This window comes from Hemicordylus capensis, chromosome 2, assembly GCF_027244095.1.
Source record: "Hemicordylus capensis ecotype Gifberg chromosome 2, rHemCap1.1.pri, whole genome shotgun sequence".
NCBI classification, from domain to species: Eukaryota; Metazoa; Chordata; class Lepidosauria; order Squamata; family Cordylidae; genus Hemicordylus; species Hemicordylus capensis.
The window spans coordinates 126,547,486-126,567,061 of record NC_069658.1 but is presented as its reverse complement, the minus strand read 5'-3'; the positions used below and the strand labels follow the sequence as shown (position 1 = coordinate 126,567,061).

Below are 19,576 nucleotides of genomic sequence, written 5' to 3'. Positions count from 1 at the left end.
CTTAGAATTTAGAATACCCCAGGGGTGGGCAGACAAGGCTTCCAGGGACCTTTTTTTGGCTGGAGCCTTGGGAGCTACCAGCACGAAACTGAGGCTTGCGGAGGTTGTTTGTGCAAGACAAAATACTTTGTTTCAGATAGTTTTAATTGTATTTGTTTATATGTTTGCAAAATTTAATCTGTTCCATTTGAATTGTGTTTCTTTCTGAAAAATAAATGTTTAGATTTGTAGTAATTTAATTTCAGATGACTGATATGGCCAAACAGTTATTTGATTCTAGTACAGATTATCAATTCACTTTGAAACCATCATTCTAATAAAAAAGACAACTCTATGAAATCAGTTTTCTAGTTGCAGTGTATGATTCCTAACCTTTTTATATTGGTCTATTTATTTCTGTTCAATTTGCAGAGCCATCAGTTCTCACCTGCAGACTTGTGGATGTTCGGTAATTGTAGGAAGTAGTGCAGAAAAGGTTAATAAGGTAAATTTGAAATCTTACACTGAAGTTATGAAAATGACATTTCCAACTAGCTGACCCCTCACAGAGCATCTGTGTGCTCTTTGGGTCCAGCGGTTACCTCTCCCCTCCCCACACCTTCTGTCCCAGTCTCCACTTCCAGGCCCAGCCACCTCTCCTCCCCACTGCCATTTCTGCCCCCCCTTTCTCCCCCGGCCCTCCTGGGCCTTGCCTCCACAGTTGGCTGGGCCCGCTGCTGCCTCTGGCCTCTGTGGCCAGGCCTGCCGCTGCCACAGCGACCAATCCTCCTGGGTGCACCTCAGCCAGTCAGGCCCATCCGCTGCCCAGCCAATCAGCTGGGCGCTGGGACGCACATTCCAAGGCACCCCCAGGAGAAATACACACACACACATATATATATATATATATATAGAGAGAGAGAGAGAGAGAGAGAGAGAGAGAGAGACTAGCAGACCCCGCACAGAGCATCTGTGCGGCGCTTTGGGGCCAGCTGTTTCCCCCTCCCTCTTCCTCCTGCCCCAGTCTCTCCTCTCTTCCCCTTCCCTCCGGCCTCGCGCTCTCCAGCCCTTCTCCCCTCCCGTTTCTCCCCACACACAGAGCCATGGTGGGTGGCCAAGAAGGGCCCTGCCGTTGCCATTTTTTTCTCCCTCCCATCCGCCTGCCGGGTCTTTTCTCTCCCCCCTCCCGCCTCCGCCGCATTTCTCTCCCCCTTCCTCTGCTCGCTGGCTGGCCACCGTCAACACTTTCTTCCCCCTCTCCTCCTCACTCCGCCGGAACTCTCGCAGCGTGTCGCGAGAGTTCCGCCTCCAAATCTTGGACACGCACCAGCTAAGAGAATTAATTATATAGATTATTAGGATATTGACTGTGTTAAATCATAGAAGCCATAGTTGTCATTTGACTTCAGTTATTGTCTGGTTGGTGTTTCGGATAATGTGATAACGGGTCAGAATTGTTTTTATTCTCCCCGCACCCATTCCTCCCCCCTGCTCGCCCTGGCAGTTGTTGGTATCTCTACTCTGAATGGATCGAAGGAAAGTTTTTGCATTTAGTTTTAGTCCATTCTTTACATTCACTTAATCTTGTTGCTACTATACATAAAACTTGGTGATAATGTAATTGAAGGATCATGGAGCAGCAAAAAAACTCTGTGCACCTTCAGAGGAAAAAAGCTACTGTATCAACACAGCGCAATCATATGTTTTATCAAAAGGCTAAAAAATATGTATAACATTCTAGTGTGTACTAGGGATGTGCACGAACCTGTTCAGAGGCCCTTTTACAGGCCTCCGGACGGGTTCAAACACTGGCTGGTTCAAACGTTCGAAGGTGGGGGGAGGGTTTGGAATTTAAGGGAGGGGGAGGGTGCACTTACCCCTCCCCCCACTTTCCCCTGCTGGCGCATGGTTTCTGTAAAATCCTTCAGGGCGGCAGCGTACCTCCCTCCTGCTCCTTCCCCTCTTCGGCTGGAAGTACCTGGTGTGTGCGTGCACATGTCCGATGGACATGCGATCATGGCATGTGCGTGCACACGCGCCCGGTACTTCCAGCCACTTCCGGCCGACGAGGGGAAGGCGTGGCAGGGAGGTATGCTGCCACCCTGAAGGATTTTACAGGAAATGAGCGCTGGCAGGGGGAGGGTTAAGTGCACTCTCCCTTGCCCTTAAAGTTTGACTCCCCCATCCTTTCAAACCACCCCTGCCCGGTTCTGTGCACATCCCTAGTGTGTACTATTCTTATTTTTTGTAAATGTCAATACTCCAGGCAAAAATAAGCTTTTTTTAAAAAGCTGGTTAGTTACTGCTCATAGTAATATTGCTTGAATCCTTTATGTTGCCCACAATTTGTCACTGCACTAGAGAGTTCCTCACTAGAGATGCAGTATCCTATTCCCCTGCAGTGGATTGAGATTGTCTGTATGCTGTGTGTGTGTTGTTTCCTTGGGGTGTGGGAGTATATATGCTGTGCAGATGGAGAGGGACACATCCTGTGTATAAATAAATTAAAAACAAAAGCATAGAGAGGAAAGGTGTGTTAAGTATGGGCAATTACTGTAAACAAAAAGATGGGCCATGCTGATGATCACATTTTGTAGATGGAACGCTACATAAACCCAGGACCAGGCTTTCTCTGTGGCTGCCCCAGGGCTTTGGAATATGCTCCCCGCTGAAATAAGAAATGTTGTGTGCATAGCCTGATGAAACCAGATGTTATCTGTAACAGTATAAAAGAGCCTTGCCAGTGTTTGAGGGTGTGCTTGCCTTTCTGGAAGGAAGCCACCCGGCATGGCGTGAACAATAAAAGCTTGGACCTGATGGACGGTGTGATGGATACTGATTAAACGAATTCAGGAGATTTCTCCGTCAATCTCCTTCTCTGTTTTCAGGAAGACCCTCAACTTGCCTGTTCTCGCAGGCTTTTAATTAGATTTTAATAGTTTGTTTTAATAACTGTTTTATGCTATTTTTATTTTGTAGATTTTTATCTGTGACTTTTTATATTTTGTCTTAAATTTTGTACATTGCCTAGAGATATACATATGAGGCAGTATTAAAAATATGATTAAATAAATAAATATTTGTTCCTGCTGTGATTTAAAGGAATTTCTCACACTGGCACTGCAGTGAGTTGAACTGCTGAGATCAACACTTATTGATATGAGTCATATGGACATTTGCCAGTAGATACAAAACACTTCACATATGCAGTTAAATGGGAATACATGCCGTAGCGGGGAGGAAAAAACAAAACAAGAAGACTTGCAGTTCATGTCTTGGGAGAATGCAATTCTCCGCAACTGCTTGTGTAGCTGAAGCAAAGATGTTTGGATCCCTGTTAACAGCTAAGTAACAAAGGCACACTTGCTGTGCAAGACAACAATTGTCGATATAGAATCCTTCCCTTTGCTCAGTTGCCTTTCCTTTGCTCAGTGTTATAGTGCTTTTGTATTACAGATAGTGCGGACACTGTGCCTCTTTCTCACTTCAGCAGAGCGAAAGTGTTCCAGGCTTTGCAGAAATGAAACCTCCTTCAAGTACGAGTCTGGTCTCTTTGTACAAGGATTGCTCAAGGTAAGGTCTTTGTCTTTGATTTCCTCAGCACAACAACCAACAACGTAACTCCTTACATTCTATTCAAAAGAAGCATTTAAAATGCTCAATTTCATATTCACCTAGAACAAGCAAAAATGTGTTTTAATTGTTGTTAGCCGCCCAGAGATGTAAGTTTGGGCTGGGCATAAATTAATTAATTAAATAAATAAATAGCTTCTGCTTTTAAATCAAAATATTTGTTAGATTTAAGGCAAATGAAATTGACCTTGTGCAGTCCAAATTCAAGAAATAGTAACTTTATAAAACAAGCTTTGCCAAACAACTCCAGTGTGGAAGGAAGATTATAACATGGTGAATAAACTAGAAACCATAGTTCTTTTTCCTCTGACAGATGTATGCAAGGTATAGTTGTGGCTTTGTCACAAGGAACAATTGGTTATGGTTGTGTCTGAACAGCTGCTCACTCTGAACTAGTTATGAAGGAAAGGGAAAGCAACCAAGCACTTAGTCAGATGCATGCAAAATAAGAGGAATGAAAGCAGTTCACACCTTCTTCTGCAGGTGTTCCTGCCTCTGTAATAAAGCATGTCTCCCAGTTTGAAAACCATGGCCTTGAATTAAAACCCAAATGATAACTTAATTTACCTGGAAATAAGTTGTAGTAGGGACATTACTAGAACTTATTTCTGAGTAAATTAAGTTATGCTTTGGGTTTTAATTTCAGGCCATGGTTTGAGCACACTCTTCTGATTGAAAACCAGCAATCTAGTGTCCTCTAAGCATTCACAGGTCAACTGAGTGTGGGAGCATAGGTTCTGTGAGAAAATGCAGCTTTTTTGACAGCTTGAGAATAGGAAAGCCCTACTGCTCTGCTAGATCAAGACCTTGAATGCTGCACATACTGACTGAACACACTCACTGTGAGAGCCTTATATGTTATTATTATTATTTTTATTATTATTATTTTACATTTATATCCCGCTCTTCCTCCAAGGAGCCCAGAGCGGTGTACTACATACTTGAGTTTATCTTTCACAACAACCCTGTGAAGTAGGTTAGGCTGAGAGAGAAGTGACTGGCCCAGAGTCACCCAGCTAGTTTCATGGCTGAATGGGGATTTGAACTCAGGTCTCCCCAGTCCTAGTCCAGCACTCTAACCACTACACCACGCTGGCTCTTAACTGAGTCATCATACCTGACATTTTACCTGCATGTTAGGACAGCAGTTTCAAACAAACTGTTCAGATTGATGATCTGGAGTGGTGTGTTTCATTTCATGTCATTATTTTATTTAGTAACTAATAGATTTAATTTTTTTCATGGAGACAGGATGTGACTGGAAGCTTTGTGTTGCCTTTCCGTCAAGTGATGTATGCTCCATATCCTACCACACACATAGATGTAGATGTCAACACAGTGAAACAGATGCCTCCATGCCATGAACATATCTATAATCAACGGCGGTACATGAGGTCTGAGCTAACAGCGTTTTGGAGAGCTACTTCAGATGAAGAGATGGCTCAGGACACCATTATCCATACAGACGAAAGCTTCACACCTGACTTGTATGTATATCTGTGGAGTTACAGAGGAATAGTTATGTAACTTTCAAGGAGTCAAACGTTCCCTAGTATACCACTATAGGCTTTGAATACACATTCTCTGTGTGATGTTAGCCCATATTATGGATTAAACACTGAATCTTTATACTGCTGGGCCCATTTTGCCATTAATTTAATATTTGTTTCTAAGCTCTGAAATACTGAATTCAACCAGACCACAGGACTTAGTTCCCCCAGAAAGCCAGCTCAATTTTTCCAATGCATGGCTGAGAGCTTACCCTTGGATGAACATTCTCCTTCTCTCTCTCAAAAACATAAGGACCACTGAGTGCTCTTCCTTAGGCCTGTGCACAGTGAAAAATGTCAGATCCTATCCAATTCAACTGGACCAACAGGGAAATAGTTGGGATGGCAAACTGCCCCCCCACCCGCATTGTTAGTCTTTTGGATCGGGTTGGCACTACCAACACTTTCCCCACATTCTGTTGGTTTTGCAGGGGGGAGGGCAGCAGGGTCAGAGGGTCCCCCATGGGGAGTTGCCCTGCTCCCCCCTGCCCCTGATTTCTATCATGCAGCCCCTGAAAACCAACCCTGCTGCCAAGGGGCTGATTTTCTCTCTGACTGGGCAGTGGAGCTAGTTTTTAGGGGCTACATGCTAGAAATCACAGGCAGGGGGAAGAAGGGCAAATCTCTATGGGGGACTTTCTGGGTCCTTTGTGGGGAGTTGCTTTTCTCCCCACTCCATCTCCAGTTTCTGGAGCAAAAAAGCTAGTGTCAGTGGGGCTTGGCATTAGAGGAAAAAAGGGTTCCTAGACTGAGCTAGGATGAAATAAGCAAAGTTGCTCTCTCCCTGATAATATAAGAGAGTCACAACTTTGAAAACTGCCTCTTTGTCCAGTTAGTAGGGCTTATAATTCTGCTTGCCTGAAGTTTAGACCACTCAACAATTCTTGTTGCCCATTGTGTTGCCCCTTCATGTATCCAAACTTAGATCTAGCAAGGTGGATAAAAGGGTTGGAAGAAAAAACTGTTGAGCCAATAAAGGCTGGCTGCAAATGAGAGGTTGTGTAAGAACCAGGAGCCCACCCCTTCTTGGAATGCATCCTGATCCTAGCGGATACCTAAGATGGCCTCCCCTTCCTCTCAAGTAGACCCACTGCGAAGGAGGCTCCAAGCAACTAGATGAGCACTTGGCCTCATGTTGGAGTTCAGCTCTGGCATGACGTTGCCTCTGCTCCTGGGGTCCTAAGTAATAGGGACAGGATAGAAAGCCCTCTAAACCTTGTAAACCCTCTAAATCAAGTAGCTTGTCCCTTCTGCAGTGTGCACAGAGTTGCCAGGGCTTCTGAGGGGCAGCTGCAGGAAGGGGTGACAAACTCTGGCTGCTCAGGGTCTGTCAGATTCAGAGGGCTTACCTCGGGATTAGGAATCTCAACTAGGGGGTACGTATCCATCTCCTTCTGGTCAGAACTGAATGGGTTCTGGAATTGTGACAGGCTAGGACCAAAACAGCTCAGAGTTGATTGTTCTTAATTAAGGCTTCAAAATCATGGAGTTTTATCCCAAGAAAAGTTAAAAGGCCACATTTTTAAAAATAAGAGAGTCACAGCTGTGCGCTAGTTTAACTTTGTGCTGTGCTGAAACTCATCAGATTTCTTTATACTTCCTCTTTTGTTTTTAACAGGAATGTGTTTCAAGACGTCTTACACCAAGACACTCTCGTAAAAGCCTTCCTGGATCAGGTAATTGTTGAATAAAATGAAACATGAGAATACATGAGAACACATGAGAATACATTGTGTTTAGCTTCTTAATGCAAATCCATCCCTCTGTGAAGCAGTTAATAAATGAATGGTCTTGGAAAAGATGCTTTAATGCTAATTAGATTACCCACTTTGCTGGGTGTTCTGTTATTCACAATTCTGAACCCTAAAGTTAAGTAACAGTGGCTGACGTCCTGACTAATGAAGCATGTGCACTTTGAGGGACTGCAGGAACACGTCGGGAGCCCTCGCAGTTCCCCTCTTCGTGCACTACATCAGAGCCTTTAGAATCCAGAGCACTGCCTGTGCTCTGGAAGCACTCTGTAAGATCGGAAACATGCCACTGAGAATCAGCATTGTGTGATCTTACAGGGCGCTTCTGGAGCGCAAGCAGCACTCCAAACTCTTAAGATCCCTGGCCCAACGGTGTGCGTGCAGGGGTACTGAGGGAGTTGTGTGAGGACTTCCTGGCTTCCCTGCAGTCCCTCAAAGTGCATGCGCTTCATTAGTTAGAACATCACAATGTATTTTGTACAAAGTGGGGGAAATCTTCTTCAAATGTAGCTAACTGGTTTAGAAATATAAGGTCTATTAAGAATGCTTTTGTATATTTAGACCAGGGCTGCACAATTTCAACTCTCTTGTGGATGCAGGACTACAGCTCCCATAATCCTTGAGTATTGGCCACTGTGGCTGGGGAGCTATCCAAAAAACAGTTGGAAGGCCAAAGTTGTGCAGCCCTGATTTATACTATGATGATAGCAGCAGTCAAGGAACCACTGACTTCAGTGACACTTCTGAAGTTGAGTTGGCGAACTGAAGTCCAAATCTAATAATGGTTTTGTTTCAAATTGTAGAACCTGGCATGTGTGCACAAGTATTTTCTCGCTCTCCTTTTAAAGTCAATTCCCAGCATGGAAATCAAGTGTGACCGAGAAAGAAGATAGGGCTAGGCAGATCAGAGCAGGCTCAGTCATCAGAGGTCTGAATGCACTCCTTGACTTTCTCCCACATAGATTAGTTGTTGCTAGTCATTCCTATGGATAAAAGCAAAGCATGGCACTTGGGGACACCACTGAAAGCCAAAAAAACCTTTCTCTCTTAACACTGAGTGGCCCGCCCTTACTGTCCAAGTTGTGTAATGTGCTTGTCTATGTAGAACACATGGAGATGTGCTACATTCTCTAAGACTCTTTGCAATGTGTGGGCTCTTCCTCTGCATTTTCATGATTTGTCTTTAGAGATGGGTATCTTGCTAGTTTATAAATGCAGTTGTGGTGGTCCATGTGGGGTAGAGTGGGAGTACTTGTAGAATTCCTCTAAATGGTATCCTGTACTGCTGAATCTTTCTGTGGCAATTAACAGGTCTTTAATTTGAAACCCGGATTGTCTCTGAGGAATGTGTTCCTTGCGCAGTTCTTATTAGTTCTTCACAGAAAAGCATTAACTCTCATCAAATACATAGAAGATGACACGTAAGTAAAAACTTAAAGGTGACGATTTTGGGATATTTCCCTTCAGGACCTCTCTGCTAATGCTTGCACATCCTGTTCACCGTGTCATTTTGGCATTCCATATTAAAATGCCCTTCAGCTGGCTGCTTATCTTAGTTGCCTTTATATAATTAACTATTGAAGTGCCTTTACTTGGGCAAGATTGAATGTACTCCTCTCACACATTCTGCAGGGAAGATGTGTTGGGGTTCCCCTGTCTTTGAGAGTTTGTCCAAGTAGTAATCAGAAGTAGTCTGTGGAGCATAATCTTTGGTTTTGCAACTTCTATACTGCAGCCGCCAGCCATTGATTACTCCTATACTGAACGCACTACCAGGGAGATCCACTCAATTTTATGTTAAAGATCTACTGAGACAAATTTCAAGAATGACCTTAAAGGTAAAGTTGTGCCGTTGAGTTGGTGTCGACTCCTGGTGACCAGAGAGCCCTGTGGTTGTCTTTGGTAGAATATAGGAGGGGCTTACCATTGCCATCTCCCATGCAGTATGAGATGATGTCTTTCAGCACCTTCCTATATTGCTGCTGTATATATAGGAGTTTCCCATAGTCTGGGAAACATACGAGCGGGATTTGAACCGGCAGCCTCTGGCTTGCTAGTCAAGTCATTTCCCCGCTGTGTCATTAGATGGCTTCGAGAATGACCTTAGCTTTGGCTATTGTCTTGTCAGTTGCTATAAGATTGTAATAGGTTGTAATAGCTGTCGGCTACACAAATAAACTGACTGTAAGAACAAGAAAGCAACTTATGGAATTGATAAAGATGTTATGACTGTTGTGTGGCCATTGGACGGGCATTATTTTGGGTCATTTGATGTCCTATATTAGTGCTGAGAAAGTTTGTGAATGCCCTAAGATGGTCTGCGCAATTCTTATTCAAAATATGATTAGATCCTAAGCTAAACTCTGATAAGAGAGAGAGGCAACTCCACCAAATAAGTAACTCAGGCAAAAAGGATATATTTTGAACACTCACCCAACCGATTCAACCACAAACATCCATGTGTGAAAAAGTATGTGAACCCTTCATTCAGTAACTGATGGCACCTCTTTGAGCAGCAAAAACTGTAACTAAACATTTCCTGTAACTGCTGATTAGTCTCTCACATCAGCTTGGAGGCATCTTGGCCCTTTCTTCCTTGTGTGAACAGCTCACTTCAGGTCTTGCCACATTTCGATAGGGTTTAGGTTGGGACTTTGACTTGGCCACTTCAAAACATGAAATACCTTCTTCAGCCATTCCGTGGTACTTGAATGTTTAGGATGGTTGTCTTGCTGTATGATCCACTTTCAGCTCAGCTTCAGTTCAGACAGATGGCTTGACGTTGTTCTCTAGACTCTTCTGGTATGCAGCTGAATTAATGGTTCCCTCAATTATGGCAAACCGTCCAGGTCCTGATGCAGCAAAACAGCCCCAAACCATGTTGCCTCCACTACCATGCTTGACATTCAGGATGAGGTTTTTGTTTTGGAAGGCAGTGTTTGGTTTTCACCAAACTGAAGGTTTTGTGATTGTGTTGGAAAAGTTCAGTTTTTGATTAATTTGTCCAGAGAACATTATTCTAGAAGTCTTGTGGGTCATCCAGAAGCTCCTTGGAGAACCTGAGCTGGGCAGCCATGGGTTTTTTTAGTAGTGCTTTCTTCCATTTTTTTTTTTTTAGTAGTGCTTTCTTCCTAACTGTCCTCCCATGAACTGGTGTTACCTGAGGGAGTGCCTTGCCCCATATTTCCCAACCCAGTCCTTAAGATCTTCTTCAGAGGCCCTTCTCCAGGTGCCCCTTTAGGTACCTTCAGGTAAAGACCTTTTTTTTCACTCAAGCCTTTTAAATTTAAACTAGCTGGGCTGGGCGCAGAGCATCTGTTCCTCTGCCAGTCCGCCCGGCCTGCTTCTCCCCCCCTGGCCCGGCCGCGGTTTCTGGCCAGCTTTCAAGGGCTGGCCCGCCAGCGCTAGTCTGGCAGCTGCTCGCAAACTCTTGTGATCTGCCACGCATGGGATTAGTGACGGGTACGCCTAGGAGAATTAAATATATATAGATTTTTTAACATTGTGATCTGATTGCAACTGATTTTTTTAAAAGTGTGTTAAATTGTTTTTGTATTGTATGCTGTATTCTCCCCCCGCCCCCCCGGTCTGTTATGCTTTAATCTGTGTTTTTTATCTCATGTTTAATGTTGTGTTGTAAGCCACCCAGAGAACAATTTGTTTGCTGGGGAGGCTAATACATAAAGATGATGATGGTGATCATTATCATTATTTTATTCTCATTCAGTTTTTTCCTTATGGTTGACGCATGAACCCTCACATCGGCCACAGTGAGAGGCCTGCAGAACTTTAGATTTTAGTCTGGGTTCTTTGTGACTTCCTGGATGATTTTGTAGGTTGCCTTTGGGGTGATCTTGGCAAGACCACTGCTGGGTAAAGTTGCTGCCATCTTCAACTTTTTCCCATTTCTAGACTATCTGATAGTAGATGGATGGAGCCCCAAATGCTTAGAAATGGCCTTATAACCCTGTCAGATGAGCATCAACCACTCTTTCCCCATGTCTAGGTCCTCTAGAATTTCTTTTGATCGTGGCATGAATGAGTTCCCCCTAAGTGCCATGGTTCAGACCTAACTCAGGACATTGAAGTAGCACAGGATGTCCAAACTCAGTCATGCAGTTTTCTTCTGCAAGGTGGTTTACCCAATTAGTTAAGCACCTGATTTTGATTATCCCATTAATTTTGCTAAGGACACTAGGGGTTCACTTACTATCTTGCACACTGATCTCATTGTTTCCATTTTGTACATTATTGTGTCTGAAACACAGCATTGTGCCCTTTTGTTAGGAAAAGATTGTTTTCAGTCATGCAAGGGTATCATGGTAAGACCTTTAAGTGTGATTCTCCTTCTATTTGGGGTCCACAAACCTCTTCTCAGTACAGTATATGTACTGTGTTGCTGTATTTCACTTCCATATATTGTATCAAGGCTATGATTTTGTTTTGTTTCTGGTCTATTGAGCATAATAAATTACTATCTAAACCTAAAGGGAGAAATTTGGTTAGATATCTGCACAACTTGAAATAAAATTATTCTAACTGCATTTTTTTCTTCCATTTCTTCAGGCAAAAAGGGAAAAAGCCTTTCAAGTCTCTTCGTAGCTTGAAGATAGACCTGGACTTAACAGCAGAGGGCGATCTTAACATAATAATGGCTTTAGCTGAGAAGATCAAGCCTGGTTTACATTCATTTCTCTTTGGCCGACCTTTCTACACTAGTGTACAGGAACGTGATGTCCTAATGGCATTTTGAACATGTTTGTGGGTTGCTATAGCTCCACAGTGCTAGTCAAAGCTATCAGTAAAAGGGAATATAGTATTTCTCGTTATTAAGCATGTGTTGCTGTCCAGTGCAACTGAATGTGAAGTTACACTACGGCCCATAGGAGAGCCAGGCAGGAGTGCTATTAGGAGTTGAATCATTTCAACTTAGACACACATGAAATACTCCATTTTGTTTATAGTGACAGGAAAAATTATTGTGGAGACATTAATGCAAACTTAATGGATTCAAAGCCACAAAGTAAGGCTGTGGCTTATGTTTAATTAAAAAGACTTTTTTTAAAAAATGGCCTTAAGAAAGCACACTGGATTTTTCACTTTTTCTTTAATTTTTTGTATAGTTGGGCAAAATGGTGTGTTGGTATTGTTGGCAAAATGGTATGGTCTTCCCTAATTGAGGGCTATTGATTGCACAACAAATGTCAGACTATAGATTTCAGTGAAATCTGAACCAATACTACCAGTATTGATCTGGTAGTATGAGCAGTGCCATATTTAAATTTTCCCCTTTAAAGGGGATACATACCCTTCAAAGCCACTAGAAATCTCTGAGCATTCAAACACAGGCATGAAAAAGACCAGTGTTTCTTACAGGAGACAGAATTGGACACGGTCTTGCAGAATGCTGCTTTTAGACTGACTCTAGAGTTGCACTTCTTTGTGTCAAAATGCCAAGCAAATCTACTCTGTTGCTGATTATGCTGGACCATCGTTCCTGCTGCAGTCTTAATGACTAATCGCACATTTATGGAGCACAAAATAGGAACATTAGGTTTTATGTTGTTGAAAGCAGTTGCCAAGCAGCAACTTTCTCTTATAAGCTGCTGAGTAAAAGCCAAATCAATCTCCTATATATCTTGTGCTTTTTGAAAATTGATTATACCCATACTTGGGGTAACTCACTCAGTGGAAGGGTGGAGGTAGTAAAATTGTGGTTCTTTTGAGATGTGTTTTCTCTTCAGCTCCAACACATTTACCTCTTACTAAATTGCTTTCTCTATATTGAGAAAATTAAGAATACAGATTTGTCTGCTTTCTACTGCCTTTCATATCTGTATAAAATGGGATTGGCTCTAGTGTGCAGGTATTGCAAAGTTTTATGCTGTATTTGATGATACATCTTGAAGCATGCTGCTGCTGTTTTTGTTTTGTGTTGGCCAAATGTAGATACCTGCTTCTCTAAGTGCAATATTTTTATATTCAATGACTAGGGAAATTCATTGTTAAAAAATATCTTTGTGTACATCTAGGCAAGACTTCTCTTAAAACAGTTCTGGAGCAGTTTTGGAAACCTGTTACCTGGTGTGATCCAGTTCTGTTTTAATGCTCAGATGAATATGTGGAGATCTAAGGAAAGCTTTCCCTTCTAAAATGTCTATACTTTTCCATTAGGCAGGTATGCATGGTTGAATGAGCAAGGGTGCCTCTGTTTGTGTGGAGCAGAGTCCTAGAGGTTTCTGGAACATAGTGTGTTCCAGAAGTCTAATTTATTACAAGATAAAGTTACTGTGTCAAAATAATAAATATTGTTGCAGAAGGGGAATACTGTCAGAACCTATGGGCAAAAGAAGAGGACAACTGAGACCTGGTGGTAGGAGGGATTCTTAACTCTGTGGATTAGTTCCACAAGTGAGTAAGAAGTCCCTTGAGATTAAAATTCCATTGAGTGACTCACTGAGCATAGCTCTGGTAGCCTGTCATGTATGTATCTTGCATAAAGAGTTAAGGAGCCACAGAGCTTTGATGGCTTAATACCTGCCCTGTGTAGCCTTCTGCATTTATTGTACAAATTTTTTGAAAATGGGTTATATTTTTCTAGGTTAGCAAACTGAATTATTTAAAGGGAATGCTGTCGGATAGCTAAGATAATTATTCATTTTTCTGACATCTATGTTATGTCTGGGGTACTGGGGTGTTAATTTAAAGCAGTCTCTACAACTGTAACTATTGTTGTTGTAAATTAGCTAATTGGATATCCGCATCACTGTGCTTTCTTTGTTTACACATGTAATCATACACTAAGACTGAATCTGTTTGTGTTTGTGTCACAAATCTGGTGTTTGTGAGGTGGAGTTTGGAAGAAATATAGTATCTACATATCTGATTTCAAAGTTTATTCATACGTATAGGTTTCTAAATAGCAAGATGTTTGAAAAATCACTGATAATTATTGCTGACATAATGTAGAAATACAACCCTATTCATTGCCCCTTTCTTTTAAAAGAAGGCACAAAAGAATGTTGGGTGGTAAACTGTTTTTAGTTTAAGCGATTTACATGTCTTTAGAGTTCTTATGAGTAAGTTGCCATGCACATACTGCATTACTGAAACATATGCCTAAGTGTTTTGGGGTGGACTATGGGGTGGAGACTGCCTTGGTTGGAATGATGGATGATCACTAAAAGGGAGTGTGACTCCGTTGATCCTTTTGGATCTCTCAGCGGCTTTGGATACTATTGACCATCATATCCTTCTGGAACATCTGAGGGGGTTGGGATTGGGAGGCACTCCTTTGCAGTGGCTCCATTCTTACCTCTTGGGCAGATTCCAGATGGTGTCACTTGGAGACTATTCTTCAAAATGAGCTTTTATATGGTGAAAGGATGTGCATGGAGTGTTTTGGAACCTCTGATTTGAGGCGCTGAGGCGCTTTGAGCTTCCCCAGCTGAATTGTTTCAGCTTTAAAGGAAGGCAGGTCTTCCCTGCCCCTTCACGGTGCTGTTGGTATTAAACAAGCAGCCGGCAGGCAGCATTGGCATATAAATGGCGCCTGTGCCTGCATGGGCGCAGTATGGTGTTGCTGACCACACAGATAGTGTTCTTGCACACACAGACACCATTTATGTGCCTACATGGGCTTCTGGGAGCAAGTAAGACCTGCCTTCCTCCTCTTAAAGTGCCCACTCTCCACCCCCACCTCCAGATGTGCTTCGTGCACTTCCCTAATATGGCGACCGCCAGGGCTCCATACTGTCTCCGGTGCTTTTTAATATCTACATGAAACTGCTGGGAGAAATCAGGAGATTTGGTGCAGGGTGTTATCAGTATGCTGATGATACCCAAATCTATTGCTCCATGTCAGCATCAGAAGACATAACCTCCCTAAATGCCTGCCTGGAGGCAGAGATGGGCTGGATGAGGGATAACAAACTGAGACTAAATCAGAATAAGATGAAGGAACGTATTGTGTGGTGTCAGAGGAACTCAGGAGACATTTTTTATCTGAATGGGGTTGCACTTCAACAGAAGTAACAGGTACACAGTCTGGAAGTGCTTTTGGACCCAAACCTCTCTCTGGTGTCTCAGGTTGAGGCAGTGGCCAGAGGTGCTTTCTATTAGCTTTGGCTGATACACCAGCTACGTCCCTTTCTTGAGCTAAATGACCTCAGAACCTTAGTACATATACTAATAATCTCCAGACAATTGCTGCAGTGTGCTCTATGTGGGGCGGCCTTTGTACATAGTCCAGAAACTGCAGTTGGTACAGAATGCAGCAGCCAGGTTGGTCTCTGGGTCATCTTGAAGATACCATATTGCTCCAATACGTTTACAGGCAAAATACAAGGTGCTGGTTATAACCTATTAAGTCCTAAACCGTTTAGTCCCAGGGTATTCAAGAGAAGATAGTCTTCACAATGAGCCCCATCACTCACTGAGATCATCTGGAGGGTTTGTCTGCAGTTGCCACCCGCTCACCTGGTGGCCATATAGGGATGGGCCTTCTGTTGCTGCCCTAAGACTCTGGAATGTGCTCCCTGCTGAAAGAAGAGCCTTTCCATCTCTGACTACTTTTAAAAAGTTTCTAAAGACACATTTATTCACCCAAGCATTTTAACTAGACTTGTGGTTTTAAAATGTTTTATGATTTTAATTTGTGTTTTTCTGTAAACACCAGAGACGGAAGTTTGGGGCAGAGTAAAAATATAATAAAACAATTGTAGCTTTTTGCATTATGGCTAATACCATTGACACTACTAACAAGAGAAACGTCTTGCCTGAAACTCATTAGAGTTTCCAATTCCATAATAAAACGTCTGCACACTAAAACATGTTCTAAGTTTTTATGCACTTTTATTATGCATGTACAGTATAATAAAGGCTTAATCTTCTATTGTGTTGCATGTCTTTTTGCTGAGGGTAAAACTGAGCTACTGCAAACAATACTGTAAGGAAAGTTATAGTGGATTTTATTTTCACAGCCCCCCCCCCCCAAAAAAAAAGTGTTAAGGGTGTCCATTACCATGAATTCTTTGAAAACAGAAATTCCATTATGCTTCCTCCACTGTGGGGAAGATTATAGAACCCTATTGGATGGTGGCATAAGATGTGATGCAAGGTATCTTCGGTACCTGCTCCTCTGAATTCCCTCCCCACACTACTTTCCAGTCTTTTTTCTCATTTACATCAATGCAGCTTGCTATTAGGTTGCAAGCTAGTCCGTGCCCTTCCAGACTGTAGGAATTAAGATGATGTTCCAGGCAGTTAGCAGGAGCACAGTGCTCACCATCTGCAATGTTGTCATGACAACAGAAGACCTCCCATCTGAAAAAGTCCTTGCTTTCCTTGTTATCTGATAAAGGATAGTGCCAACCCCCCACCCACCCACCCACCCCAAAAAGCATAGGGGTGTTGATTGATGAAGCACTCTGATAACTGAAAGCATATTGATAAGTTGGAGGCCTAGTAATTTCAGTTATTCAGGCTTTTAGCAAACATTTAGTCTCTGACAAAATGTTTGCTTTGATACCACTTTCATTTGTTTAAACTCCAAGTTATTTAATTGGGAATACATCTCTATTCATGCAAATAAAGGGTATTCTCCCCTTTAGGTTCATTTTCAGAAAAACAGTCCCACAGGAAGTATTTTTAATATGTACGTGTTAGACAAAACCAAAACTGGCATAGCAAATTTAATAGCCAACCAATCTCTTTTTGTAACTAAGGAGATACCTGTGGGTGGAAATAATCTGTCCTATTCTGCACAAAGAATGGTATTGAATATGGAGTCTTGCCTATCTATCTATCTATCTATCTAGGGGTTTGTTTTCATTTGCTACACGTGCTAAATTTTGTGCCACAATGCATGGCCTTGAGCAAGGTCAACTGAACCACATCACAACCTGCCTTTGATCTCTTAAGAGTTTCTAAGTAACCAGTAGTCATGCATGGACATGTAAGAACTTCTGTTGTATTTTGCTTTGAACACCTGAGTATGAGCAGAACTCTTAAACATATTGAACAAGTAACATTCTTACTTAACCTATGTTTTATTCCATTTGTGGGATCAACATACATATGTCAAAATAAGGATGCATCATGTTTCAGTGTATTTGGACACTTGATTTTTGCAGTTTTTCAAGTGATTCATATTCACTAGGAATACCTCTAAGATCTTTCTAAGCATGTTGAACTGGACTAGCATGAAATGAACACTTGCTGTAATTTTTCAGTATTGGGGTGTCGCAAGATCTAGATTCTGTAGAACCATTGAGATGTTTTAGTCTAAGTGACACTCGCTGATCTACTAGAATTGTAGAAAGGGAAGAACACAACTACTTCAGGAGCTACATATAACTATTAGCAAAAAGGCTTGCAGTTTGCAAGCATTCTTATGGTGATGGAAGTTCTGTGGGGAGTGGGCAAGTGAGGGCAGGGGGAAATAGTTTTCAAAAAGGGCAAATGTTGCCACTGCTGCTGGCACCCTGTCATCCTGCGGGAAGCCTGGGAGACCAACATGTAGATCATTATTATTATTATTACATTTATATCCCGCTCTTCCTCCAAGGAGCCCAGAGCGGTGTACTACATACTTAAGTTTCTCTTTCACAACAACCCTGTGAAGTAGGCTAGGCTGAGAGAGAAGTGACTGGCCCAGAGTCACCCAGCTAGTATTGTGGCTGAATGGGGATTTGAACTCAGGTCTCCCCGGTCCTAGTCCAGCACTCTAACCACTACACAACGCTGGCCATTCAAATGGCTGCCACACACGTGCAGAGGCCAGCTGAGAGTGGGGCAGCCAGCCTTCCCATGGAATACTAGGTTGATCTCCCTTGGGCTTCCTGAGAGATGCCAGGGGCAGCAACGTTCGCTGTTGTTTAAAGGTATTTTCTTCACTTTCACTAATTCCCCTGGAATCTGCGTCACTGGCCAGCACTGTCTTATTCATTCATTCGATTTCTATACCGCCCTTCCAAAAAATGGCTCAGGGCAGTTTACATAGAGAAATAATAAACTAGCTGACCCCGCACAGAGCATCTGTGCAGCGCTTTGGGGCCAGCTGTTTCCTGAACTATATCCTGCCTGAGGGAGGGCAGGATGCATCCTTGTCATAAGGAGACTATTATTAGACCTTATTTGAAGAAACCTGCATTGGACTCCTCAGAACTGGCTGATTACAGATCTGTCTCTGATCTTCCTTGGTTGGGCAAAGTGACTGAGCAAGTGGTCGCTTCTCAGCTCCAGGCAGTTTTAGATGACACAGATTATCCAGACCCGTTCCAAACTGGCTTTCGAGTGGCCTATGGGGTTGGGACTGCCTTGGTTGGCCTGATGGATGATCTCCAATTGGCGATTGACAGGGAGTGTGGCTCTGCTGATCCTTTTGGATCTCTTGGTGGCTTTTGATACCATCAACCATGGCGTCCTGCTGGGTTGCTTGGAGGAGGAGGAGGCTTGGGTGGCACTGTTCTACAGTGGTTCCTTTCCTACCTCTCTGGCAGATTCCAGATGGTGTCACTTGGAGACCGTAATTCTGCAAAGTGGGAGCTGAAGTGTGGAGTTCTGCAAGGCTCCATACTGTTTTCAATGCTTTTTAACATCTATATGAAACCACTGGGGATAGATCATCAGGAGGTTTGGTCTGGGATGCCATGAATATGCGGATGACACACAAATCTATTTCTTCATACCAACTTCATCAGGAAATAGCATGATCCCGCCCCCCAAGTGCCTGCCTGGAGGCGATTATATGTTGGATGAGGGATAACAAACTGAAGTTGAATCCTAACAAGATGGAGGTACTGTCTGCAGGGGATTGGGATCTGAGAGATGGTTTAGATCTGACTGTTGTGGATGGGGTTACACTCCCCCTAAAAGAGCAGGTATGTAGTCTGGGAATGTTCCTGGATCCCAAACTCCCCCTGGTCTCTCAGACTGAGATAGTGGCCAGGAGTGCTTTTTATCAGCTCTGACTGATATGCCAGATATGTTCATTTCTGGAGACAAATGACCTCAAAACAGTGGTACATATGCTGATAACATCCAGCCTTGGCTACTGTAATATACTCTGCATGGGGCTGCCTTTGTACCTAGCTCAGAAACTACAATTGGTACAGAATGCGGCTGCCAGATTGGTCTCTGGTTTTATCCGAAGGGACCATATAACACCAATTCTAAAAATTGCACTGGCTGCTGATAGGTTTCTGAACGAAAGACAAAGTGCTGGTTATTACCCATAAAGCCCTCAACAGCTTGGGTCCAGGGTACTTAAGAGAGCACCTTCTCTGTTGTGCACCCAGTCACCTATTAAGTTCATCTGGAGAGTTCTGGTTACAGTTGCCGCCGACTCGTTTAGTGGTAACTCAGGACCGGGCCCTCCCCGTGGCTAACCCGGGGCTTTGGAATGTGCTCACTGTTGAAATACGAGCATCTTCTTCTCTGTTTGTTTTTAGGAGGACTCTAAAGACGCACCTGTTTTCCCAGGCTTTCAATTGAAATTGATTGTCTTTTTATTTGAGATTTTTATGTTTTATGAATTTTAACTGTTTTATATTTTTATATTAAATTCAATAAATAAATATAAGATGAGGAGTTGTTTCAACATTCCACTATAAGCCCTGAACATTGTATTCCTCATAAAATCGATAGTACTCAGCCAATCCC

At 42.8% G+C, this 19,576-nt stretch overlaps 1 protein-coding gene across 9 annotated transcripts in view; it reads left to right on the top strand.

Moving 5' to 3' along the window:
• The window catches only part of C9orf72 (C9orf72-SMCR8 complex subunit), a 31,031-nt gene extending 15,227 nt beyond the window's left edge, over positions 1-15,804 (top strand). For 8 of the 9 annotated variants that reach the window (XM_053299708.1, XM_053299705.1, XM_053299713.1 and 5 more), the window contains 6 exons: positions 412-484; positions 3,436-3,552; positions 4,864-5,099; positions 6,781-6,838; positions 8,225-8,334; positions 11,480-15,804. In XM_053299708.1, the coding sequence (XP_053155683.1) occupies positions 412-484; positions 3,436-3,552; positions 4,864-5,099; positions 6,781-6,838; positions 8,225-8,334; positions 11,480-11,666 (781 nt within the window). In that variant the 3' untranslated portion in view covers positions 11,667-15,804. Of the gene's footprint in view, positions 1-411; positions 485-3,435; positions 3,553-4,863; positions 5,100-6,780; positions 6,839-7,716; positions 7,871-8,224; positions 8,335-11,479 lie in introns of those variants that run through there. The other variant, XM_053299712.1, reaches the window with a different exon arrangement.
• The last annotated feature ends 3,772 nt before the right edge of the window (positions 15,805-19,576 follow it).